Source organism: Physeter macrocephalus, chromosome 21, assembly GCF_002837175.3.
Source record: "Physeter macrocephalus isolate SW-GA chromosome 21, ASM283717v5, whole genome shotgun sequence".
NCBI lineage: Eukaryota > Metazoa > Chordata > Mammalia > Artiodactyla > Physeteridae > Physeter > Physeter macrocephalus.
The window spans coordinates 35,320,053-35,347,418 of NC_041234.1; the positions used below are offsets into that span (position 1 = coordinate 35,320,053).

The window sequence follows — 27,366 nt, forward strand, 5'->3', positions numbered from 1 at the left end:
AAAAGTGTATTTTATATGATATTAATATAGCTATATAAGATTTCTTCTGGTCAGTATTTGCCTAGTTCATCTTTAGTCATTTACTTTCAAGTTCTGTGTATTTTTGTTTTGTTTCTTATAGACAGCGTATAGTTGACTTTTACTGATTTTAATAAAAACTGAAAATGTATGTCTTTTAAATGGTAAATTTGGTACACTTACTTTTATTGTAATTACTGATTTATTTGAACTTCTTTCTATTCTCTTATTTTGAGCTCTCTAGGCTTAGTTTATCTTTCCTCTTTTCCTCCCTTCTTTAGAATTGATAGAGTTTTTACATCTATATTTGACTTATATAATCTCTTTCCATTCTTTTAGAGTTACTCTTAACATTTTAATATGTGTGATTGACAAAATCTAAAAATCAATATCTCCACCTACCCTCTAAAACAATATAAAAATGTTACAACTCTGGTCACTTCCTCTCTTAACTTACATGTTAATTGTTGTTTTGTATTTTACTTCAAACTTGTGTCTTATCCGCCAAATGAATTATTATTGTTATTAATAAATTTATTATTGTAAGCACAACTTACTAGGTAGATGTTGATTGAATTAATGTTTACTTAAACAATTTACAACAATCTATCAGAATATATCACTATTTGTTCCTATAATACCAACATATTATATTTTTAGGTTAAATCAATATTACCAGAGTAGAATTATTATAAATGCTAGACAAAATAGAGCTACTTCTAAACAATTAATAAACTTTGTACACACATAGATGGATTTTTTTCTTTTTTAAAAATTTTGTTGGATTATAGTTGATTTACAATGTTGTGTTACTTTCAGGTGTACAGCAAAGTGATTCAGTTATACATATACATATATTCATTCTTTTTCAGATTCTTTTCTCATAAAGGTTATCACATAAAATTTAGTAGAGTTCCCTGTGTTATACAGTTGGCCCATGTTGGTTATCTATCTTATATATAGAAGTGTGTGTCTGTTAATCCCAAGCTCCTGATTTATTCCCCCCCCAAATTTCCCCTTTAGTAACCATAAGTTAGTTTTTGATATCTGTAAGTCTGTTTCCGTTTTGTAAATAAGTTCATTTGTAACACTTTTTAAAAATGAGATTCCACATATTTGTGATATCGTATGATATTTGTTTTTCTCTGACTTACTTCACTTAATATGATAAGTGAGGGGAGAGCTGGGAAGATGGCGGAAGAGTAAGACGTGAAGATCACCTTCCTCCCCACAGATACATCAGAAATACATCTACACGTGGAAAAACTCCTACAGAACACCCACTGAATGCTGGCAGAAGACCTCAGACTTACCAAAAGGCAAGAAACTCCCCCACGTACCTGGGTAGGGCAAAAGAAAAAAGAATAAACAGAGACAAAAGAATAGGGATGGGAACTGCACCAATGGGAGGGAGCTGTGAAGGAGGAAAGGTTTCCACACACTAGAAGCCCCTTCGTGGGCGGAGACTGTGGGTGGCAGAGGGGGGTAACTTGGGGGCTGCGGAGGAGACTGCAGCAACAGGGGTGCGGGGGGCAAACCGGAGAGATGCCCACAAAGAGGATCGGTGCCAACCAGCACTCACCAGCCCCAGAGGCTTCTCTGCTCACCCACCGGGGTGGGTGGGGGCTGGGAGTTGAGGCTCGGGCTTCGGTCGAATTGCAGGGAGAGGACTGGCGGCGAGAACACAACCTGAAGGGGTTAGTGCACCACGGCTAGCCTGGAGGGAGTCCGGGAAAAGTCCGGACCTGCCGAAGAGGCAAGAGACTTTTTCTTCCCTCTTTGTTTCCTGGTGCACGAGGAGAGGGGATTAAGAGCGCTGCTTAAAGAAGCTCCAGAGATGGGCGCAAGCCTCGAGTATCAACACGGACCCCAGAGACGGGCATGAGATGCTAAGGCCACTGCTGCTGCCGCCAAGAAGCCTGTGTGCGAGCACAGGTCACTCCCCACACCTCCCCTCCCGGGAGCCTGTGCAGCCCGACACTACCAGGGTCGCATGATCCAGCAACAACTTCCCTGGGAGAACGCACGGTGCGCCTCAGGCTAGTGCAAAGTCACGCTGGTCTCTGCCGCCGCAGGCTTACCGTGCATCCGTGCCCCTCCCTCCACCCGTCCTAAGTGAGCCAGAGGCCCCGAATTAGCTGCTCCTTTAACCCCGTCCTGTCTGAGCGAAAAACAGACACCCTCCAGCCACCTATATGCAGAGGCGGGGCCAAATTCAAAGCTGAAACCTGGGAGCTGTGTGAACAAAGAAGAGAAATGGAAATTTCTCCCAGCAGCCTCAGGAGCAGTGGATTAAATCTCCACAATGAACTTGATGTACCCTGCATCTGTGGAGTACCTGAATAGACAAAAAATCATCCCAAATTGAGGAGGTGGACTTTGAGAACAAGATATATTATTTTTCCCCTTTTCCTCTTTTTGTGAGTATATATGTGCATACTTATGTGTGAGATTTCGTCTGTATAGCTTTGCTTTCAACATTTGTCCTAGGCTTCTGTCCGTCCGTTTTTTTTGTTTGTTTGTTTGTTTTACTTAAAAAATTTTTTTCTTAATAATTATTTTTTATTTTAATTACTTTATTTTATCTTACCTTACTTTATATTATTTTACCCTCTTTCTTTCTTCCTACTTTTTCTCCCTTTTATTCTGAGCCATGTGGATGAAATGCTCTTGGTGCTGCAGCCAGGAGTCAGTGCTGTGCTTCTGAGGTGGGAGAGGCAACTTCAGGACACTGGTCCACAAGCGACATCCCAGCTCCACGAAATATCAAACGGCAAAAATCTCCCAGAGATCTCCATCTCAACACCAAGACCCAGCTTCACTCAACGACCAAAATATCAAACGGCAAAAATCTCCCAGAGATCTCCATCTCAACACCAAGACCCAGCTTCACTCAACGACCAGCAAGCTACATTGCTGGACACCCTATGCCAAACAACTAGCAAGACAGGAACACAACACCACCCATTAGCAGAGAGGCTGCCTAAAATCATAATAAGGCCACAGAAACCGCAAAACACACCACCAGATGTGGAACTGCCCACCAGAAAGACAAGATTCAGTCTCATCCACCAGAAAAGAGGCACTAGTCCCCTACACCAGGAAGCCTACACAACCCACTGAGCCAACCTTAGCCACTGGGGACAGACACCAAAAACAATGGACATTACGAACCTGCAGCATGCAAAAAGGAGATCCCAAACACAGTAAGATAAGCAAAATGAGAAGACCGAAAAACACACAGCAGTTGAAGGAGCAAGATAAAAACCCACCCGACCTAGCAAATGAAGAGGAAATAGGCAGTCTACCTGAAAAGGAATTCAGAATAATGCTAGTAAAGATGACCCAAAATCTTGGAAATATAATAGAGAAAATGCAAGAAACATTTAACAAGGACCTGGAAGAACTAAAGAGGAAACAAGCAACGATGAACAACACAATAAATGAAACTAAAAATTCTCTAGATGGGATCAATAGAAGAATAACTGAGGCAGAAGAACGGATAAGTGACCTTGAAGATAAAATAGTGGAAATAACTACTGCAGAGCAGAATAAAGAAAAAAGAATGAAAAGAACAGAGGACATTCTCAGAGACCTCTGGGACAACATTAAACACAGCAACATTTGAATTATAGGGGTCCCAGAAGAAGAAGAGAAAAAGAAAGGGACTGATAAAATATTTGAAGAGATTACAGTTGAAAACTTCCCTAATATGGGAAAGGAATAGTTAATCAACTCCAGGAAGCAGAGAGAATCCCATACTGGAAAAATCCAAGGAGAAACACACCAAGACACATATTAGTGAAACTGTCAAAAATTACATACAAAGAAAACATATTAAAAGCAGCAATGGAAAAACAACAAATAACACCAAAGGGAGTCCCCATAAGGTTAACAGCTGATCTTTCAGCAGAAACTCTGCAAGCCAGAAGGGAGTGGCAGGACATATTTAAAGTAATGAAAGAGAAAAACCTACAGCCAAGATTATTCTACCCAGCAAGGATATCATTCAGATTTGACAGAGAAATTAAAATCTTTACAGACAATCAAAAGCTGAGAGAGTGCAGCAGCACCACACCAGCTTTACAACAAATGCTAAAGGAACTTCTCTAGGCAAGAAAAACAAGAGAAGGAAAAACCTACAGTAACAAACCCAAAACAATTAAGAAAATGGGAATAGGAACATACATATCGATAATTACCTTAAATGTAAAAGGATTAAATGCCCCCACCAAAAGAAACAGACTGGCTGAATGGATACAAAAACAAGACCCATATATATGCTGTCTACAAGAGACCCACTTCAGACCTAGGGACACATACAGACTGAAAGTGAGGGGATGGAAAAAGATATTAAACAAGATGGACTTAATTGATATTTATAGGACATTCCATCCAAAAACAATACACATTTTTCTCAAGTGCTCATGGAACATTCTCCAGGATAGATCATATCTTGGGTCACAAATCAAACCTTGGTAAATTTAAGAAAATTGAAGTCGTATCAAGTATATTTTCCGACAACAACGCTATGAGACTAGGTATCAGTTACAGGAAAACATCTGTAAAAAATACAAACACATGGAGGCTAAAAAATACACTACTTAATAACGAAGTGATCACTGAAGAAATCAAAGAGGAAATCAAAAAATACCTAGAAACAAAAGACAATGGAGACACGACGACTCAAAACCTATGGGATGCAGCAAAAGCAGTTCTGAGAGGGAAGTTTATAGCAATACAATCCTACCTTAAGAAACAGGAAACATCTCGAATAAACAATCTAACCTTCTACTTAAAGCAATTAGAGAAGAAGAACAAAAAAACCCCAAAGTTAGATGAAGGAAAGAAATCATAAAGATCATATCAGAAATAAATGAAAAAGAAATGAAGGAAACGATAGCAAAGATAAAAAAAAAACTAAAAGCTGGTTCTTTGAGAAGATAAACAAAATTGATAAACCATTACCCAGACTCACCAGGAAAAAAAGAGAGAAGACTCAAATCAATAGAATTAGAAATGAAAAAGGAGAAGTAATAACTGACACTGCAGAAATACAAAAGATCATGAGAGATTACTACAAGCCAATAAAATGGACAACCTGGAAGAAATGGACAAATTCTTAGAAATGCACAACCTGCCAATACTGAATCAGGAAGAAATAGAAAATATGAACAGACTAATCACAAGCACTGAAATTGAGACTGTGATTAAACATCTTCAAACAAACAAAATCCCAGGACAAGATGGTTTCACAGGCGAATTCTATCAAACATTTAGAGAAGAGATAACACCTATCCTTCTCAAACTCTTCCAAACCATAGCAGAGGGAGGAGCACTCCCAAACTCATTCTACGAGGCCACCATCACCCTGATACCAAAAGCAGATAAAGATGTCACCAAGAAAGAAAACTACAGGCCAATATCACTGATGAACATAGAGGCAAAAATCCTCAAAAAAATACTAGCAAACAGAATCCAACAGCACATTAAAAGGATCATACAGCATGATCAGGTGGGGTTTATTCTAGGAATGCAAGGATTCTTCAATATACGCAAATCAATCAACGTGATACACCATATTAACAAATTGAAGGAGAAAAACCATATGATCATCTCAATAGATGCAGAGAAATCTTTTGACAAAATTCAACACTCATTTATGATCAAAACACCATAGAAAGTAGCAGAGAGGAAACTTTACACAACATAGTAAAGACCATATATGACCAACCCACAGCCAACATCATCCTCAATGGTGAAAAACTGAAACTATTTTCCCTAACGTCAGAAACAAGACAAGGTTTCCCACTCTCACCACTCTTATTCAACATAGTTTTGAAAGTTTTAGCCTGAGCAATCAGTGAAGAAAAAGAAATAAAAGGAATCCAAATCGGAAAAGAAGAAGCAAAGCTGTCACTGTTTGCAGATTACATGATACTATACATAGAGGATCGTTAGATGGAGAGATATACCATGTTCTTGGATTGGAAGAAGCAACATTGTGAAAATGATTCTACTACCCAAGCAATCTTCAGATTCAGTGCAATCCCTATCTAACTACCACTGGCATTTTTCACAGAACTAGAACCAAAAATTTCACAATTTGTATGGAAACACAAAATACCCAGAATAGCCAAAACAATCTTGAGAACGGAAAATGGAGCTGGAGGAATCAGGCTCCCTGACTTCAGACTATACTACAAAGCTAGAGTAATCAATACAGTATGGAACTAGCACAAAAACAGAAATATAGATCATTGGAACAGGATAGAAAGCCTAGAGATAAACCCATGCACATATGGTCACCTTATCTTTGATAAAGGAGGCAAGAATATACAGTGGAGAAATGACAGCCTCTTCAATAAGTGGTGCTGGGAAAACTGGACAGGTACATATAAAAGTATGAGATTAGAACACTCCCTAACACCATAAACAAAAATAAGATCAATATGGGTTTAAGACCTAAATGTAAGGCCAGAAACTATCAAACTCTTAGAGGAAATCATAGGCAGAACACTCTATGGCATAAATCACAGCAAGATCCTTTTTGACCCACCTCCTAGAGGAATGGAAGTAAAAAAAAAAATAAGGAAATGGGACCTAATGAAATTTAAAAGCTTTTGCACAGCAAAGGAAACCATAAATAAGACCAAAGCTCATGCGGCACAAACAAAAAAAAACAAACAACCCAACCCAAAAATGGGCAGAAGACCTAAATAGACATTTCTCCAAAGAAGATATACAGATTGCCAACAAACACATGAAAGAATGCTCAACATCATTAATAATTAGAGAAATGCAAATCAAAAAAACAAGGAGATATCATCTCACACTGGTCAGAATGGCCATCATTAAAAATCTAGAAACAGTAAATGCTGGAGAGGGTGTGGAGAAAAGGAAACACTCTTGCACTACTGGTGGGAATGTAAATTGATACAGCCACTATGGAATAGAGTATGGAGGTTCCTTCAAAAACTAAAAATAAAACAACCATAATTGATACAGCCACTATGGAGAACAGTATGGAGGTTCCTTAAAAAACTACAAATAGAACTACCATACGACCCAGCAATCCCACTACTGGGCATATACCCTGAGAAAACCATAATTCAAAAAGAGTCATGTACCAAAATGTTCATTGCAGCTCTATTTACAATAACCAGGACATGGAAGCAACCTAAGTGTCCATCAACAGATGAATGGATAAAGAAGATGTGGCACATATATACAATGGAATGTTACTCATCCATAAAAAGAAACGATATTGAGTTATTTGTAGTGAAGTGGATGGACCTAGAGTCTGTCATGCAGAGTGAAGTAAGTGAGAAAGAGTAAAACGAATACCATATGGTAATACATATATATGGAATCTAAGAAAAAAAAAAGGTCATGAAGAACCTAGGGGTAAGGCGGGAATGGAGACGCAGTCCTACAAGAGAATGGACTTGAGGATGTGGGGTGGGGGAATGGTAGGGTGTGAAAAAGTGAGAGAGTGGCATGGACATATATACACTACCAAACCTAGAATAGATAGCTAGTGGGAAGCAGCCGCATAGCACAGGGAGATCAGCTCGGTGCTTTGTGACCACCTAGAGGGGTGCGATAGGGAAGGTGGGAGGGAGGGAGGCACAAGAGGGAAGAGATATGGGAACATGTGTATATGTATAACTGATTCACTTTGTTGTACAGCAGAAACTAACACATCATTGTAAAGCAATTATACTCCAATAAAGATGTTAATATAAAAATATGATAAGTGGGGGCTTCCCTGGTGGCGCAGTGGTTGAGAATCAGCCTGCCGATGCAGGGGACACAGGTTCGTGCCCCGGTCCGGGAAGATCCCACATGCTGCAGAGTGGCTGGGCCCGTAAGCCATGGCCACTGAGCCTGTGCTCCACAACGGGAGAGGCCACAACAGTGAGAGGCCCGCGTACCGCAGGAAAAAAAAAAAAAAAAAGATAAGTGAAGTGAAGCACCCATGTTGCTGCCAATGATATTATTTCTTTTTTTTTTTTTTTTTTTTTTTTTGTGCTACACGGGCCTCTCCCTGTTGTGGCCTCTCCCGTTGTGGAGCATAGGCTCTGGACACGCAGGCCCAGTGGCCATGGCTCACTGGCCCAGCCGCTCCATGGCATGTGGGATCTTCCCAGACTGGGGCACGAGCCCGTGTCCACTGCATCGGCAGGCGGACTCTCAACCACTGAGCCACCAGGGAAGCCCATTCTTTTTTATGGCTGAGTAGTAGTTCATCATATATATATACCACATCTTCTTTATCCATTCATTTGTTGATGGACATTTAACTTGCTTCCATGTCTTGGCTATTATAAATTGTGCTGCAGTGAACATTTGGTGCATATATCTTTTCGAATTATGGTTTTCTCTCCATATATGCCTATGAGTGGGATTGCTGTATCATATGATCATTCTATTTTTAGTTTTTAAGGAATCTCCATACTGTTCTCCTAGATGAATTTTATATAGTGGAAAAGGGGTAAAATCACTTACCCAATTAAAATATAATTCTTATTAGCTAAAAATAATATTGTATACAGTCAGTGTTTATTTACATTTAACAACATATTTACCAATTCCCTTGGTCATTCTTTCTCCTTACAGCTCAAGTTTTCCTTTTGGGTTCAATGTCTATCTTCCTTTAGAAGTTTCTTTAGGAGGATCTGTTGGTAGTAGATTCACTTTCTTTTTGTCTAAAAATGTCTTTGGGAAGGGTGGTCCTTAATCCTAGATGGTATTTTGGCAAGGTATAAAACTCTAGGATGACAGTTTTCTCTCGGCACTTTGGAGATATTATCCCCACTGTCTTCTGGCTTCTAACATGGTTAAGAAGTCTCCTGCAAGTCTAATTGTCATTTCTTTTCTCTCTGGCTGCTTTTAGGGTCTTTGGGTCTCTATTGCTTTTAAGTTCCATTCTGATATGTCTAAATATTAATTTCTTTTCATTTATCTTCCTTGGGGTTAATCGGACTTCCTGAATCTGAGGACTAGGATTCTTCATCGATCCTAGAAAATTCCCAGACATTATATCTTTAACTATTCCTCTCATATTTTCTCTATTACCTCCTTGAAATGCAATTAGATGTGTGTTAGTCCTGTCTCTATCCTTTATGTCTCCTAACTTCTTATTTTCTATCTCTTTGCTACATTCTGAGTAATTTCTTCAGCTCTATCTTCCAGAACAGTATTTCTTAGATTGTATCTAATCTGCTGTTTACTCTATCCATTGAGTTTTCCATTTTAATGACTATATCTTTCATTTATAGAAATTCTGCTTAGTTCTTTTTCAAATCTAGATCATATATTCAATAGCATCTTATTTCTTCCTTACATTTTTGATTCAATCTTTTATTTCTTTCAAAATCTCAAGCATATTCATTTTATATTGTGGATCCTTTATCTTAAGTTGTTAGGGTTCTTGTTGTTTCTGCTTATTTTTACTCATGATAGCTTATTTTCCTTGCATGTTATGTGAACTTCAGTTTGATGAAAATTTATCTGTGGGAATCCCATGCAGTCTGAGTTGAGAGAATCCAGAGATAATTTCCATTTGCTTCTTCCAGACACTCTTGGGAGCTAATGACTTGAAATCACTTTTTATTAAACTCTCAGCTTAGCATTTTCTAAAACACATAGGTAAGTATAATTCTGAACCACAAATCCACCTGAGGATAGACTTGTGGTTATACATTCTTACAGGAGGCTTTTCCTAATTTTTTCCACCAAGAGTCAGGCAGAGACATATATTTTCTTACTGTTTCCCTTTGCCTGTGGATATATTTTTTAGTTTATACTTTTGCTGAGGATGTAGTCCTTTGAAGGCCTCAGATTTTTGTGAGAGTCTCAGTCCCAAATCCCCACCCCATACACACCTAAGTCCTTGTCTCGTGTTTCTATAAGGTTTTAAAAGCTCAACACTCTTGGATACTGTGATTGGCAAATGACCTCATGGGAGATGTGGCTTCTATATCCATTCATCACTCCTTTTTCCAGTTTTTCTTCATTTTGGAACCATATATTCATAATGTTTCCTTCATTTTCTTGAAAGATCAGCAGTGCAGACATTTATTTTATCCAGATTTTCTAGGGAATATTAGTGGAAATTTTATTATTGTTATTTACTCCACTATATTGGTTGCCCCATTTAATAGATGAGAAACTAAGGCCCTAAGAAGGAAGTGAGTTGCCTAAGGTCATACTGCTGGACCAACAACTGAACTGGCACCACAGCCAAGTTTTCCTGATTCCTAGTGTAGAGTTCTTCTCCTCTGGGCAAATGTGCCTCATCTCCTCTTCTTACCCAAGTGTTTCTCTCCCTTTCAGTCCTATGAGGATCTGGTCCAGCGTCTGGAGCCAGTTATAATGGAGCTAGAACGGCAGGAAAATGTATTGGTGATCTGCCACCAGGCTGTCATGCGTTGCCTCCTGGCCTACTTCCTGGACAAGAGCTCAGGTACCACTGTTCTCTCTGTTCCTGGCATGGGAGCTGCATGTGAGTTGAGACCCTGACACCAGAAATTGGTGGTTTATATCTTAATAGTTAAGAGCACAGGATCTAGAATGAGGGTGCATGTGTGCAAGTTCTTGCTCTGTCACATAATACTTTTGGCAATTACTTTAATCTCTCCGTTCTCAGTTTCCTTATCTGTAAAATGGGGAGAATAATGATGAAGTTTAAATAAATGAACATATTTAACATAAAGAGCTTAGAACAGTTCATGACACAAAGTATGGGCCATATAAGTGTTAGCTGCTATTATTAATATCAGTGTTATTCTGAGATAACATTTTCAAAGCCAACCTTAACAGTCTGCCTCAACCTGAAAAAGCTGAGCCAGTATTTGTCTGAGGCATGCTGTTCTCAGGTGGAATGGGACCTCTTGTGGCTTCTTGATTTTGATTATAGGTTTCTGTCTTTGCTATAGGGATGATTTCCCCAAGATATTGATGTTTCCATTTAGAATTTTTAAATGATAATTTCTTTTTATAAAAAACATCTAGATATTTTAATTTACAGAGTATCTACACTGACTACAAATACTGAAATGCAAACTAAGGAAGCTGGCCTGGCAAGGGACTGTTGTGTCACCTTCAGGTGGGAGAGTCCATTTCTGACATGGATGCTGAAGCATTGACATCTCCAGGATATTGGAGGGAGGGAGTGTGAGGACAATGCAAAGTCATATTTTAAGTGTACAATATCCTGCAGACTTGGATATTTTCTATGACGCTAGCTTCCTAACAAAGGGCACTTGTAATATGGAGTCATCTAGAATTGGAACCCTTGGGACTTGAAAACTTGACATTGGACAAATAATTTCCTCTGCTTGGTCCTCAATCTCTTCAATGGAAAAAAGATGACAGGGGTTGGGGTGGTGCTGCTAGATTTCTGATACTGTCCACATCTCTACTGCTCAGTACTATTTTTGAGACTGTGAGGCTGGCCCTGTAACCCCAACTGTGCAGAAGAAGAAATGGAGGCTCTGAGGGATGAAGGAATTGCCCAAGATCACAGGGCTTAGTGGGGCAGGGAGAGGTACCAATCTCAGGTGCATTCCAGAGACCCCTCACTTCAGACACATGTGAAGTGCATGGGAAGCACATGCATCTCCTGTTTGCACACTGCTTTACCCACTTACTACCCACTTTCATGCACAGGTCATGCCAGCTTCTCACAGCTATCCTAAGAGCTGGGCCAGGCAGGGCTGGACACATGCTCTTGCCCTTATCACTCAGGTGAGGAAACTGACACCCAGAGAGAGGGTGTGACTGATAACTCAGACCCATAAGACCTCAGAGCTGGGTCCAATCCTGTGCTATGAGAGATAGGAACTTTGGGGATCAGAAAGAGAAAAGACAGAGCTGAGGTCACTTGTCCAGGCAGTGGCAGAGCTGGGTCAGAGACCTCAGGCAAGTCGCTTCCCTTCTCTGAATCTATTTTGTCATGTGTGCAGTGAGGAACAGTAACTCCCACAGAGTATCATTGAGGATGGAATGAGATAGTGCACCAAAAACACTGGGCCCAGCACCTGAAGATGATGGTGACAAAGGCAAGGAGGAGGAGCAGACTGGTTGCCCAGGAAATTGCCAAATCTTATGTGTCAGGAGGCTGAGTGGGCAGTGGCAGGCCTTAAAAGCCTAGGGTGAACCTCAGGGGCAGGGAGGCTGTGAGGGGTGGGGTTCTGGCTCAATGAAGGGAGATGGGGAGCTGTATCGGTTGTCTGGGTGGTCAGGAGGGTGAGTGTCTAGAGAGAGGAGTGAGGTGGGGGTGTCACCCCACAACACTGTGAGTCCCTAGAAGGCAGTGGCAGCAGACTGCAGTGGACAGAGCACACATTTGGCCTCAAAGCATCCTGGGCTTGAGTCCCAGCACTGCCACTTCCTGGCTGTGGGACGTAGGACAAGTGTCTTCCCTCTCAGAGCCTCAGTGTCCTCATCCACGGAATGAGCTTGATCATCACCTCCTATTAGGGCTGTCTGGTGAATGTCATCAAGGCCATACGAGTAATTGCATGCAAATATTCAGAACAAATTTATACATAATCCTCAGTAACTGGAAACAAGTGAATCAGTGAATGCTTGTCCATCAACAAGTGTCCCAGGAGTCAGAGGGCACAGGCCTGGGCTGGGGAGAAAGCTGCAGGAGCTGCCAAGGTGCACGCACACCTCAGCCAAGGCCCCGGCGCATAGTAGGGTCTCAGAAAACACTTGCTGAGACCTGTTGTGGGCCTTTGTGATGGGGGAGCCGGTGGAAGGGCTGAGGTTGGGGCCGGGAGGGATGCCTGCCTTGGTCTCATGTTTGCCCTGTAGGTGAGGAGGTCAGCCACCTCCGAGGTGACCATCCTCAGCTTCTGGGGGACCCAGGGTCTGTCCACGATCCCCAGGGCCCTCCTTCCTCCCTGCTCCTGAGGCCGCCTCTCTGCTCTCTTCCTCCCTCCCCACCCTGCTCTCAGCACTGCTCTCTGCAGAGTGAGGGGGAGCAGGGCCCAGGTGAAGACAACCATGAGGAAGGGGGCGGAAGAGGAGAGTGCTGCAAGCCTGGAAGCCTGGGGAGGTGGTGCCTTCCCCAGCACCCTGTCTCTGAGGGCTGCTCTCTCCTCCTTTCTAGATGAGCTGCCTTATCTCAGGTGCCCTCTGCACACAGTGCTCAAACTTACACCTGTGGCTTATGGTGAGTGCCCCACCTTCATCTGGGGAAAAGCACATAGACACCATGAGCATGCCTGAAGTGCCTAGCATTTGCCCAGCAGAGTCCTGAGGGAGATTTCCTGGGTGGGTAGTTGGATGTCTTGGTAGAGACAGGACTGGTGGTAGCAAGATGAGAATGGGGAAGGACTGAGGTGGCCTCTAAATCTGGGACCTGGCCCCAGCTTTCTCTGTCTCTACCAGAGCACCAATCATACAGCACAAAGCTGTAGAAGAGGGGGTCCCCAAAGGGTACCAGATGAATAAGTGTATGTTGGGGCCAGATTTGAAGAAAGGGTTCAAAGACCAGACCGGGCAGTTGAGACTCTCTCTGGGGACATTAATCAGCTCTGGAATGTTCATGAGCAGAGAAGAGACAGACTCAAATCTATTCTGGGGTATGAACAGGGCAGATGGTGTACTGAAGCCTGGATTAGTGTTCAATCCACAGGGATGGAGCTAAGGGGGCTTCCATAGGCATTGGAACTCCTCTGCCCACTCTAGGCCCCAATGATACCACCCTCCTCTTTCTTCAGGCTCCCTAGAACTCCCTTGTGACCTTCCACACCTCTGATGTTGCCATAACCGCATAGCTCTGGAAATAAACTTTACCTGGGACTGGTCGCCGCAAGGCAGAGGCCCCAGGACTCTTCCACCACTTTAGCACCTAACACAGCTGGGAGGATCCACAGAGCTCCATTGTTATTATTAGGTTTCTGTCTCACAGACAAGAGCCGGGGAGGGGTGCAGAAATCATCTCTTGTCATCTCTCATTCCCATTGACAACTGGGAAAGGGAGGCTCAGAGAAGTCTGAGACTATTAGGGGCAGAGCTGCGGGGATGCCCCGTTCCTGTCTCTTAGGCCTAGTGTCTTCCCCTGACATCACACAAGTGGTCTAAATTCCCCTCCCTAAAGGGCAGTCACAGTCTGCACACAGCGTGGAGCTGGGGGCGTGGGTGGTGACGGGTGGAGGAGGGAATGACACCTCAGGGAAGACCTGTGCTTACCCGGGTGGCTTATGGATGAATGGGTTGTTCTTTTCTGAGGCTGCAAAGTGGAGTCCATCTACCTGAACGTGGAGGCTGTAAACACACATCGGGAGAAGCCTGAGGTAGGTGGGGGACTCTGTGGCCTAAGCTGGCACGTGGTGAAAGCACCCTCCCCTGCAGAAAGGCAGCCCCAGTCCCACAGACCTTGGGTGTTTCCACCAACAGGTAGAATAACCAGCACCCAGAAATGCAGGAACCGCAGCCCAGACCCGAGGCACCATAGACACGCACAGCTAGAGCAACCCTGCCTAAAAGGCCTCTGGCTGAGGTTCCCCCAGGCTTGCCTGAGAAGAGGGTCAGGATCCAGGTCTGGCTGAAAGAGGGGAGCCTGGCAGTGAGGACAAGAGACAAGGAGGGGCGGGGGCTCCACACTGCTGGCTGCTTCCTGCTAATACTGGGTTCTCTCCTCTCAGAATGTGGACATCAGCCGGGAACCTGAGGAAGCCCTGGACACTGTCCCTGCCCACTACTGAGTCCTTTCTAAGACATAAAACTGCCTCTGTCCTCGCTATCTTTCACATTTAGGAGCTGCTATTTTTGCTCTTCTCTTACACTGAGAACACTCTGGAGTTGGCCTCACTGGAAGAGACCTGCTTCCAGTGAAGAAACCCTCATCAGCTCCAAAACAGGTCTTGATTTCTAGCTACAACCAAGGAGCTGTCTAGGTCAGGATGAAACTTTTTTCTTCTTAATTCCTATTCCCTGATCAATAAAGACTTATCTTAATGCCTACAAAAGGGGAAAGGAGGTCATTGTGAGGCTTTTCCCACAAGATCCTCTTAAAATCCTGACCCTATGAAATGGCTCTGGTGCTGTCGGGGTATGGACTGGGTGAGAACTTCCTGGAGAAAAGGGCTTTGGAGTAATACCTTCAAATGTGAGGGTGGAGATAGGTCCATGTGAGTGCTTATGGCCTTGTTCCTTCGTGGGTAACATGGCTGGGAACATGACACCTTCATCCCTACATTCAAAGAAGAATCTGCACTCAGACCACAGTTCTCCTTCCTTCTCCAACTCTTGTTGCCATCCTGAGTGATTTCACTGTCCATATAAATGATTCAGACAATACCCTGGTCTCCTACTGCCCTGTCCCCTCATCAGTGAGCATCTTCCCTTCAGCCACTCACTCCTTGGTTGGCATCATCTAGACTTCTCTCCAGTCTGACTTCTTAAATACAAGCATCCCACTATCTGACCGCTGACCCCCCAGTCCTTACAACTCTCTGTGTCATCCGCAGGATCCCTAGCAGCATGCCTCCCACACAGCAGGCATGTATGTAGTATTTCTTGAATGAGCAATATTTGTTCTTGTACTACATCAAGAGTATAGTCCTTTGATTCCTCCATTATCTCCCAATCCACCAGTCCTCTTCCTCTTCACTGTTCTTCCATACCTGGCCAGCTTGGATCCTACATTCTATCTCTTCAGCCAATCTCCATGCAGCTACTGTGGGTAGATAGCAGCAACCCAGTTGCGAAGAGACAGACTCATACACCCCCTGCCTTTGTTTGTCCTTCCATCACAACCACTAGCAAGACCCAAACCTTGTATAATCCACATCACCTTTTTTATTGGGATCACTGCTTGAAGCAAATCTACATTTATATCTTTCTAGAGCCACCCTTAAATCTTTCTAAAGCCACCCTTAAGTCAGGGTCACCCTCTATTCTCTGGTATTCTATCCATCCCACCTCCCCAAGGATGGGTTGATTCAGTCAGTTCCTCACTATTCCATATCTATATCCTGTCCTTCTCTATTGGCTTTTGCCCCCACAGTCTATGCAACATGCTCAGGTCTCTCTCCTATCCCAAGAAAATCCTCCCTTGTTCCCATGTCCACCTTTAGTTATGTCCCTCTATATCCCTCCCATTCTTACACAAATATCTCAAAATGAATCTATACTTACTCTCCAGAACCCTCTCCCTTCGCCTTCTGTTCCAGGCTTTCCCCTTCTAGATCCTGACTTAAGGTATTATCCCCTTGCCTGCTATGCTTTCCCCACGTCTCTACCCCACTGAAGTCATACTTGCCTTTTCGCCTAAAGCTGGAGCCCGCCTTCCCCAAAGAGCTATGCTGATCTGTAGCTCTTCTATGAACCCAAAATGTCACTCACAACAACTTAGGCACATTAAAAGACAGAACAAACTGCAATTCATTTTTCAAATTTAATGTAACTCATATCAAATATGACAGGACACAGAAAGTAAACAACAAAGCAGGATTGGCAAACAGATTTTTTCATAGCGTGTCACCCTCAGCTGATTGGTAATATCTGCTTAGATTGCTGCATGGACAAAGATTCCAAGGATGTACCTTGGCTCCATGGGAAGGACTGCTGCAATTCATTAGTGGTATCTGTAAACATGAGAAATAAATCTGAAAACAAAACACCAAACAGAAACACATTTTAGCACCAAATATACTATTTTCTCATACTTCCTTCATTGTGCTCATCTCCCCACCCTGCCCTTCCACCTTGGGGTTTCTTATAACATCTCCCAGCTCTTATACCCATCCCCATTGGCCTTGGCTGTGGAAATGTTGTAATTACCTGAAACCTCACTAGCCATAGGAGAAGCCACAGGTACCAAGGCTGGTGGCTCCACCACCAAAGCCAGCAGCATTGCTCAGTCCACCGCCATAGCCATCACTACTGCTTGGTCCACCGTTGAAGTCAGCATCGGTGCTCAGTCCACTGCCAAAGCCAACAATAGAAGTGGGTCCACCAATAAAGCCGGTGCTGGTGTGGGGTTCACCAGTAAAGGCTGTGCTGGTGTTGGAACCACTGCCAAAGCCAATGATGGTGCTCAGTCTTCCGTTGAAGCTGGTATTAGGCCCACCGCCAAAGCCATCACTGATGCTGAGGCCACTACTAAAGTCAGCACTGGTGCCAAGTGTGCTGCCAAAACCAGCATTGGTGCCCAGCCCACCACCAAAGATATCACTGGAGATCAGTCCACCACCAAAGCCAGAGTTGGTGCTCAGTCCACCACCAAATCCAGTGCTGGTGCTTAACCCATTGCAAAAGCTGAAACCAGCACTGGTGCTGAGTCCATCACCAAAACTGGCACTGGTAGGACCACTAAAGTAGGTGCTGGTACTAGGAGGGCCACCAAAGCATAGGTTGGTGTTAGACACACTGCCAAAGCAGAAGCTGGTGCTGGGGGCTCCACCAAAGCCAATGCTGGTTCTGGGAGCACTGCCAAAGTCAGTAGTGGTGTTACGTGCCCCACTGAAGTCAGTACTGGTGCTGAACACACTGCCAAAGCCAGAGTTGGTGCTGGGTGCACTGCTGAAGCCAGTGCTAATGCTGACAGCACTGCTAAAATCAGCACTGGTGTTGAGTGCACCACCTAAGCCAAGACTGGTGCTGAGTGTACCACCAAAGCTGGCACTAGTGCTGGGAGAATCACCAAAGCAGAAGCTGGTGCTTAGTTTACCACCAAAGTCAGTGCTATTGCTGAAAGAGCTACCAAAGGAGACACTGGTACTGAGTACACCATCAAAACCAGTGCTGGTGCTAGGAAAGCCACCAAAGCAGATACTGGTACTGAGTGTGCCACCAAATCTGGCACTGGAACTGGGAGAGCCACCAAAGTAGACACTAGTGCTGAGTGTGCCACCAAAGCCAGTGCTGGTGCTAAGTGCACCATTAAAGACTGCACTGGTGCCGAGTGTACTGCCAAAGCTGGTGCTCATACTGAGTGCATCACTGAAGCCAGCAGGGGTACTGAGTATGCCTCCAAAACCAGAGCTGGATCCACCACTGAAACTTGTACTGGTGTTGAGTGGGCCACTGAAACTAGAGCTGACCCCACCACTGAAGTTGGTACTGGTGCAAGGTGTGCCACCAAAGCTAATGTTGGCTTCACTGCTGAAACTAGAGCTGATGCTGGCTGCACCACCAAAGCTAATAATGGCTCCACCACTGAAAGTGGAGCAAGTGCTGGGTGTGCCACCAAAGCAAATGCTGGCTACACTGCTGAAGCTGGCACTGGTACTGCATGTGCCACCAAAGCTAATGCCAGCTCTGCCACAAAAGCCATTACTGGGGCTGGGTACACCACTGAAGCTAATACTAGCACCATCGCTATAGCTAGCCCTGGTGCTAGCTCCTCTGCTGAAGTCAATGTTGGTGCTGGCATTTGCATTTTCTTGGGCTCTGGCCTCAATTTCAAGTGAAAATCTGCCACAGGCCTGAGCATCATCGCCTAACTCTTCCCTTGTTAGGCAGTCGATATCAATGTCATCCCAATTCCAGGGCCCAGCCACAGCTTCCTCTCCAATCCCCATTTGGGCTCTTGCCTCAGCCCTGGCCTCAGCCTCAGCTACAGCCACAGCTGCAGCTTGGACTTCCACCTCCACTGCCTCCCGGTACTGCACGGCCCAGTCCTTGGGGTCTTTCTTCTGCACCTGAAATGAGAATTACAATCATCATAAGAAAAATAACATTTGTAATTATGTATTAAATACCTACAATGGGCTTTATATAAAACTAATAGTAGCATTAAAAAAAGTCTTAGTTGTTGAGACTCTATCATGGGTCAGTCCTGAGATCCAATTTCAGTTTGATAACTTAGGTGCTGTGTGACCTTGGACAAGCTACTTAATCTCACTGAGCCTAAGTGTCTTCATCTGTAATATGGGAAACGATAAGAGAGTATGTTGTGGATTGAATGTTTGTGTCCCACCAAAATTCATATTTTGAAGTACCAACCTCGAATGTGACTATATTTGGAGGTAGGCCTTTATGGAAGTAAAGTTTAATGAGGTCATAATGGTGGGTCTTTGATCCAATAGGATTAGTGTCCTTATAAGAAGAGACTCTCTCTCCACCATGAACACAGCAAGAAGGTATTCATCTGCAAGCCAGGAGGAGAGCCTTCACTAGAAACTAACCCTGCTGGACCTTGATCTAGGACTTCCAGCCTTCAGGACTATGATAAAATAAATTTCTGTTGTTTAAGCCACCCACTCTATAGTATTTTGTTATGGCAGTTGAGGAGACTAATACAAAGTATGAACAATGAATGAAACAATGTAAACTTTATGTCAAGCAGAATTCTGGGACATAAATGAAGTTCCATATGCTTATATATGAACTGCAGACTGCCCTATACCTACCCATCCCTGTACACTGCCTACCTCAGCCAGGGACATCCTGTACCCTTAATATGCCAAGTCAGGGCAGCTCTCCTATTACCTTGCATGCAAACTTAAGAACTTTCATCTTGCTAGTCTCATGGTAGGAGTGCAAGCCCCAGAAGAACTCATATTCAGGTGGTCTGCTGTTGGGGACCCTCTTGTATTCCAGGTACCTTGAAGAAAGGAAATGAAACTTGCTTCTAACCAAGCAAACCTGTTGTCTAACCACTTGGGACCAGGTGGCAACCTCCTCCAAAAAAAAACTAAACTCAGCTCCTGGAGAAGGATTTCCAAGGCCCTCCTTCCCTAGACTCACTCCAAAACACAGTTCATGGTTTTGAACTCCAATACTGAGCCATTTCCCATTGGCACTGTGCAAAGTAGTCACTTGGTGTTGCAGGGGATGCATGTATAGGGCATGGTGTCACAGGGAGGCCAAAGTATCCTGCCACCTGTGAGGAGTAAACCCAAGTTTCTATCGGGTGTGTTGTAAACAGAGGAGCCATTCTTTGGGCATTCTGCTCTGAGCACACCCCATAGCAAGGGCCTTGTGTTTGGTCTGGCCCAGCCCTTGTATGGTCCACCATGGACTCAGTTCTAGGGAACAGGATGCCCATACCTCTAAAGGTAGTGTAAGAAAAGGGCAATCGAGCACTTTCTGGACCAGACCGGCACACTCAGAACACTTCATGGCCTGACAAAGCCCCAAAACACCACTTACTTCTGCTTCACAAACTCGTCTGTGATGAGCTTCCTCACTTCCCCAAAGAGCGAGTGCCTTACCCTGACAATGGGAAAAATAACCCATGAACCAAGATCAGAACTTCCCACATGGGGGCAGAGGCATTTCCCAACATGGAAGAGACTTCTCTAGTACATGAGGCCATCTCAATGAACTCAGGAAAGTAAGGAACACATGGTCACTAGAAGCAGGCAGTTGAGGCCAGATGGTTCTTTATCAGGGATGCCCTGAAGGTCTATCTTATATATCAGCTTAGAACAGAAAAAGGACATAGGAGAAAGGGGAAGCAGAGAGTTCAGGACCATTTCCCCATCCACCCAGGTCAGAACCCTGGACCCTCTACCAAGTCCAGCAACCCCACCCACTCCACCAGACCACCAGGCTGATGCAATCCTGGGACCATCCTCTCTTGCCAAAGGACAACACAGACAGCAAGTGCTGACAGAGCCCAATCATACCCAGGGTGCAGCCCCAACTTGCATAGCACCTCCCAGATGACAGCTGCAAGGGGAGGCAAAAGAAAACAGGGATAGAAAATGAACATGTGGAATTCCGACCATGACCCCCCATTCAGCTGCCAGCCCAGCCACTCACCCTCATTGGCCTTGTTGCCATTCATAAAAATGACACTCAGAATCACCATGAGAAGACCTAGTTTGGGTGTGTCCTTGGTCCTAGGGGAATAATGGGACAGAGAGAAGGTTTACATCCAGCAGCCATCTGCAAAAAAATACACACCAGCCAGCCTACTATGTTAGCTTCTCCAAGATTCTTCAGATATGAGAGAATTCTGCCCAGTCTATGCTTCAAGCTCTATGTGACCCTGGGCAAGGCACTTAGACTCTCCTATTCATAAAATGGGAAAATCACATTCTCCTCTCCCCAGGTTGCTGAGAGGATAGAATTGTACTTGTATTTGTCAACCCAGTACAACCCGGACACCCAGCCAATGTGAGTCCCTTCTTTCTCTTCGAGACCCCTCAGATCCAAAAGAATTCTAGGCATGGCCCCACTGATGTTCCTGCCCTTCAACCCTCATGATTCACCCATACCAGGAAGCCCTCCCTTGAGAACCACTCTACCAAGGTCAATAGGATGAGACAAGCAACAACAGGGAAGCTTCTGGAGATACAGAAAACTTGACAGTAGGAATGACCTGCCCCGGACTTCTACAACCTCTGGTCAATCATAATCAGGCACCACTACTATGTGTAGGGCTCCAACTACATGTGGGATATGGAAAAGGGGTTTTTAGGCTCTGTCTTTCCTGACTTCCTAGGGGATGTGGGGAGAGGACAGGGATGGAGTAGTACCATGGACAAAAGCAGAAGCTTCCCTCCCATCCCAGCCCTTTCCCAGCTTACATTCCCAGGATGCCTGCAGAGGATTCCTGAATGCTGATGAGAATATACAAGCTACTTTGTTTATCAATTTCCTTCAGATTGACTCGAAACATCTGCCAAGTAAAAGAATAGCCTGTGAGGTCACAAAATTCAGCCTAGGCAGTGAACTAATGCATGTAAAGCACTTAATTAACACAGCAAACAGGTAACAAATGTACTATTGTTATCAAAATAGTCTTTATGCTTAATGGGACTCTAGGGAGACAGAGAATGGGGGATGGAAGGGAGAGGTGAGCATTTGAAATACACTACAAGACATGTCCAGCAGTAGACAGAAGCCAGGACTAAGCTGGGTGGCTTGGGTCCTAGCTGTACTTGCTGTGTGACCCGAGGCTAGTCTATGTCCCTCCCTAGGCCATCGTCTGCTCATTTGCACAGTGATGGGGCTGGATTAGGGAGTCTCTGTTGTCCCCCCAAAGGGACATGTACACCTTTGTTCCATTCAAGACTTCCCCATTGTGCCCATCCCACAGAGGATGTCCCTTCACCTTCTCCAGAGCATAGCTTGCTCGTTCAATGATCTCTGGGAAATATTCATCATATTCTTGGATGACATCCTTCAGCATGTCTGCAGGAAGGGAGAGGTGGGAGCAGCTGGGCTGAGAAGGGGCCACAGAGCTGCAGCCCTTTGGCCAGCTCTATGGGGTTAGTGTAGTCTGAGTCCTGAACTGTGTTAATGGGAGATGCCAGTCATGACAGAGTGTGAAAAGGGCAGGGGAGGATAGATGAGAGAATGAAGAGGCCATAAAACTAAATGGTTACCTCCAGGGCAGGGAGCAGAGGGGAGTAGAAAGAAGAGCTCAGGGAGTAGGGTTGGTATGACTCTACCTGAGCGCTTGATGGGGATCTTTGTCTGGTCCTTAACCAACAGGTATTTCACCAACTTATTTGCCTGGGAGAAGAGGAATACATGGGGAGATCTCAATATGTTTTCATAAAACTTGGAAGAATGACAGAGAAGAGGGCAGGTGAAGAAGAGAAGAGACTGAGCAGCATTGGATTCTTACACTTTCTTGCAAAATGGCCACATCTCGGGATAGCGGAGGCCTCCGGCCCCATGGAATCCACCTATAATTACCACCACCTCTCTCATCCCCGTTCAGATGCTTGGACTGCATCATCAGAAAGAAGGAATGTCCAAAATCACCAGGTGAAAGAGATGGCTCTGTCTCCTCACCCTGCCTGTTCCTGAAAGTCCCCTAAACCCTCCCCGTAGGGGTCCTGACCTTACCATTAGCCACACTGAGTTCTAGATTTGTCTTTCACTGTCTTCCGGGCAGGAGTTTCATTTCCCTGCCAAGACAGGAGTAACCCAAGGGCAGGGTCTGGTTCTTCCTCTTCTTTTGGCCACCACTGGCTCTACTAGCTGTACCCCTTCAACAAGTCACTTCACCTCTCTGGGACTTGGTTTTCTTATCTGTAACACTGGGACCTAGCTGGTAAGAGTTACTTTAAAACATTAAAGCATAACCTGTGTGACTATACCCAACACAAAACCTGGTGCATGCTAACTACTATGTATTGATAAATACAAGTTGAATTATATCCAGTTTGTAACTAAGTGTATGGATGTCTTATTTCCCCACCAATCTTTGAACTGCCAAGCAGCAGGAACTATATCACATTCTTCTCAGCACCTCTCACTGCCTATGTGAATGCAGGGACTGGCTCAGTAAACTTAAAAGAAAAAGTGAACAAACCAGGTGGATAGGAATGGAAAAGAAGTACAGAGTTAAGGATGGTGATGTCAGAGATCTCACCTTTCGGTTCCTCTTGCCCCGGGTCCTGGTTGTGGGCTCCAGACTCAACTGAGCCAGGTAGTCATCTGCCAGGGCCTGGACAGTAGCAACAACCTGAGTCTCAAGGGCACTTATGTTGATCTGAGGGTTAGCCATCTTGGCCTGGGCCCCTTCATCAATTTGAGTCTGGCTTTCAGTTGTCCGGGCTTTAGTGTCAACCTTCCGAGCCCTGTACCCTCTCTTGACCCAGAGGGTGGCTGCTAGGGCTTGTTTTGTGACCATTTGACTGGCAGGTGGGGCTTCAGAGATCTCACAGGCAGAATTTGGGCCCTTATAGGCATCCTTCTTGCCCTTGGATTTTTTGGGCCAGATAGCTGCTGCTGAGGCCTCAATCTGCCTGGTAGCTGTCTCACTGGCATCTGAGGCCTCTAGGAGTTCAGTGTCAGTATTTGTGCCCTTAACAGTTGCTTTCTTGGCTTTGGAGGCTTTCTTAGTTCGGATGGAGGTAATTTGGCCTTAGGTGGTAGCTGTGTAGGTGGTGGATGGAGCCAGTGAGATCTCAGTGGCACTAACTATGGCCTTATTGTTAGCCTTCTTAGCCTTGGGAGCTTTCTTAGGCTTGATGGAGGCTAACAAGGCTTGAGAATTGGCTGACTCAGTGGCAATTGGAGCCTGGATAGTCTGTGGGATGACTGGCACATTTAAGGCCTGCAAGGGTATCTTGATCTGTGTAGTAACACTATCACTACCAGTTGGAAATTGGGAGCCTCGGGCTGCCTTAGCAGTAACTCTCTTTGTCTTGTTGGCTTTCTTAGGCTGAGCGGTGAATGAAGAAGCCTGAGTATTGGCTACCTCAGTGGTAGCTGAAGCCTGGTTGATCTGGGGGATGATTGGCAGGTTTAAAGCCAGAAAAGTTATTTTAGGCTTGTTGGTGGTAATCACATTGGCAGATGGAACTGGAGGGGCAGTGCATACTGTCTTAGTGATAGCCTTAATAGGAGCCTTCTTGGTCTTGCTTTTCTTAGGCCGGTTGGCAACTGGTGGGTCCATAGCCAGGGGGTCCTTGGTTGATGACAAGAGGGTATGCATCAGCAAGACACTGTCTTCTTCTGTTGTCTCAGCCTGTACATCTGGAGGGAAGTGAAGCCCCAGCCTCCCAGGGGGAGGCAGAGGGCCCTACACACTTAAGATTATAACGTACTGAGCCATCTGACCTCCCTACAACCCACCCTTTCCTCAAAACCTCCCCCTCCTCTGAATGGTGACTGATTGAAGGGGAGGGTGAAGGAAGAGGAAGGGAGCAAGAAATAGGCAGGTTTTCTTCACCTCCTCCTCCACCATGCAGGGGAGCACTGAAACAGGTTAGGCAGGAAATTATGTGACTACAGAGTGGTAGGGGCTCAACAGCCTTAAATGAACTCAGAATAGTGCAGATGGCCTGCCAAGAATGCAGAGGGGCCTCACCTGGAACGGGGTCATCTTATAATCGGAGTCATTTCTCCTATCCATTTTTCTGGAAGGCCGAGAAACACCTGAGCCTGATGGGAAGGGGCCTGAGTCAGGAAAGAATAAGAAGGAGGTGGACATTCATCAGGTCTCCTGCCAATCCTGAAGAAGGGGGTTCTGATCAAACCTTGGGCCCCAAACCCTTCTACTACTGGGTTCTCATACCTAGAAACCCAGACCATCTGGCTTCCAAATCCTAGCTCCTTTTGCCTCCAAGCAACCGCAAGTCAGCTCTCGACCCCACCCCTTTACCCTACAAACACCCTTACCGAAACGGTAGTGCGCATGCACTTCAACCAGAGGCGTGAGGGCAACCGCAGGCGCTCAGCGCGCATGTGCTTTGGTGGACTGGACAGCCTGACCGCCTCAATCCCACATAAGCCCTCTGCCCTTAGAGAAGCAGAACATCTTGACGCCACCCCTGACCCACTCTTTCTAACTGCATCTCGTCTCATTCCAACCCTTCCCCCAACACCGGTCCCTCTCCCTCCGCTCTGCAGCACCTCTTCGTTCCGCCCCTTCCCCAACACCATACACCTCTCCTCTGCAGTACAGCCACGCAGCGCACCGCCCCTTCCCGAAACGCCCCCTCCCTCCGCTCTGCTGTACTCCTCCGCACCTCCTCTTCCCTTTATGTGCCCCCTCCCTCCGCTCGGCAGTACTTCTCCGCACCTCCTCTTTTCTTTATATGCCCCCTCCCTCCGCTCTGCAGTAAGTGCCTGCACCGCCCCTTCCGCAACACCGCACCCCTACTTCCACGTCTGCAAGTGACCATCCCGCCCTTACTGCAACATGGTTACCCCATCCACATATACTATGGTATTAGGCTTTTGTGTAATCCTTCCCAAACGCTACCAGGTTCTGTGCCTTTCTTTTCAAACCGGTATCAACCGGGTCCTAGCCCCTCTTTGCTCCCCTCTGATCCAGGTCATTTCAGATGTATAATAAGGATTCTGCCCCTTAATTTTTCTAGCACTCAATCTCTACTTTCTGTGGCCCAAACCAGGTCCTGCGACCTCTCTCCAGTTTAAACGAAGCCTTCCATCGCCTATCTCCCTGCCTAATTGGATCGTGTTCCATTCTTTCTACGGCCTGAACTATTTGTCCATCTCTCTTTTCTGCAGTCCCAACCGGGTCTGCATCCCTCCTTTCTGCATCCCGAACAGAGTCCAGATCCCTCTTTCCGTTGCCCAAAGGGGATTCTGCCCCCTCCTTTCTCCCTTGCAAACCGAGTCCAGACACCTCTAAATCCGACCACTTCTATGCGGTTAGCTCCTGAACCTCTAGCAGGTTTCCTTCAAACCCTAGGGGTGTGTGGAGTCAAGCACGTCGAAGCCCCAGCCTGGAGGCCCCCACAAGGTCTTCAGTAAAGCAGGGCACTTTAGCTCACCTCTCCTGTCCAGAAGGCGTCCGCTCTCTCCAAGCCTCTCCTTAGGTCTGAGCCTATCTGCTCCCGCTCCGCAGCCGGAAGTGATCCTGCCTCTTTCCGCCTCCAGAGGGGTCTCCTTCCCTGCCTGTCAGCCTCCTCCCTCACTCCCTACTTCCAGCTTTCCTTTCTCCCCAATGTGATCTCTTTTCTGCTTGCTACCTCTTATTCAGCAATCATTCTTTTCTATTCTCCATTTGATTTCTCTATCCTCCACCCTGTATCCCCACTCCTATTTGATTCCTCTGTTCCCCCTAGGAGGACTGTGTTTCTCTAGGCTCCCACACCAATGCTTCCTACAGAGCCCTCTATGCCAACCTTACTTACATAGTGTGTTGTTGTAGTGTGTTGTGTGTCTGGGCCTCTCTCCCCAGGAGCTGCTCTGGGGTAGGGGACTAGATCATATTAATTTCTATTGCTTAAGTAGGACCAAATTAAGACATTTAGAGTCTCTAAACACTAAAAGTTTGGGTGCCCCCTGCATCATATGTAATTCAGAATAAAATCAGTAAATATAAGAAAGTCTACCAAAAGTTTTTATTTATCCCCTGATGACTATATTGATGCTTTTTTTAAACATCTTTATTGGAGTATAACTGTTTTACAATAGTGTGTTAGTTTCTCCTTTACAACAAAGTGCATCAGTTATACATATACATATGTTCCCATATCTCTTCCCTCTTGCGTCTCCCTCCCTCCCACCCTCCCTAACCCACCCCCTCGGTGGTCACAAAGCACAGAGGTGAATTCCCTGTGCTATGCGGCAGCTTCCCACTAGCAATCTAATTTACATTTAGGAGTGTATATATGTCCCTGCCACTCTCTCACTTCGTCACAGCTTACAATTACCCCTCCCCATATACTCAAGTCCATGCTCTAGTAGGTCTGTGTTTTATTCCCGTCCTGCCATTAATCTCTTCATGACATTTTTTTTCTTAGATTCCATATATATGTGTTAGCATATGGTATTTGTTTTTCTCCTTCTGACTTACTTCACTCTGTATAACAGACTCCAGGTCTATCCACCTCATTACAAATAACTCAGTTTCATTTCTTTTTATGGCTGAGTAATATTCCATTGTATATATGTGCCACATCTTCTTTATCCATTCATCTGCTGATGGACACTTAG

General features: G+C 45.1%; 2 protein-coding genes and 1 non-coding gene across 20 annotated transcripts in view; 1 reads left to right on the plus strand and 2 right to left on the minus strand.

Moving 5' to 3' along the window:
- Positions 1–27,366, plus strand: part of PFKFB1 (6-phosphofructo-2-kinase/fructose-2,6-biphosphatase 1) — a 112,485-nt gene that overhangs the window by 59,103 nt on the left and 26,016 nt on the right. For 4 of the 18 annotated variants that reach the window (XM_028482277.2, XM_028482278.2, XM_055081948.1 and 1 more), the window contains 4 exons: positions 10,360–10,489; positions 13,145–13,207; positions 14,269–14,333; positions 14,685–15,003. In XM_028482277.2, coding sequence (XP_028338078.1) covers positions 10,360–10,489; positions 13,145–13,207; positions 14,269–14,333; positions 14,685–14,744 — 318 coding nt within the window. In that variant the 3' untranslated portion in view covers positions 14,745–15,003. The other 14 variants (XM_028482279.2, XR_003677813.2, XR_008616433.1 and 11 more) reach the window with 14 other exon arrangements.
- LOC102983692 (trophinin) lies at positions 15,086–25,804 on the minus strand. The gene is given in 11 exon segments (XM_007130879.3): positions 15,086–18,686; positions 19,477–19,591; positions 20,140–20,202; positions 20,619–20,661; positions 20,755–20,834; positions 21,525–21,616; positions 22,052–22,131; positions 22,392–22,455; positions 22,571–22,675; positions 23,324–24,478; positions 24,767–25,804. Coding segments are annotated over 11 exon segments (3,771 nt in total). The 5' UTR covers positions 24,890–25,804; the 3' UTR covers positions 15,086–16,835.
- On the minus strand, positions 19,826–19,954 carry LOC112062696 (small nucleolar RNA SNORA11). Its single transcript, XR_002890862.1, has one exon. It is a non-coding gene; the product is annotated as a small nucleolar RNA SNORA11 (small nucleolar RNA).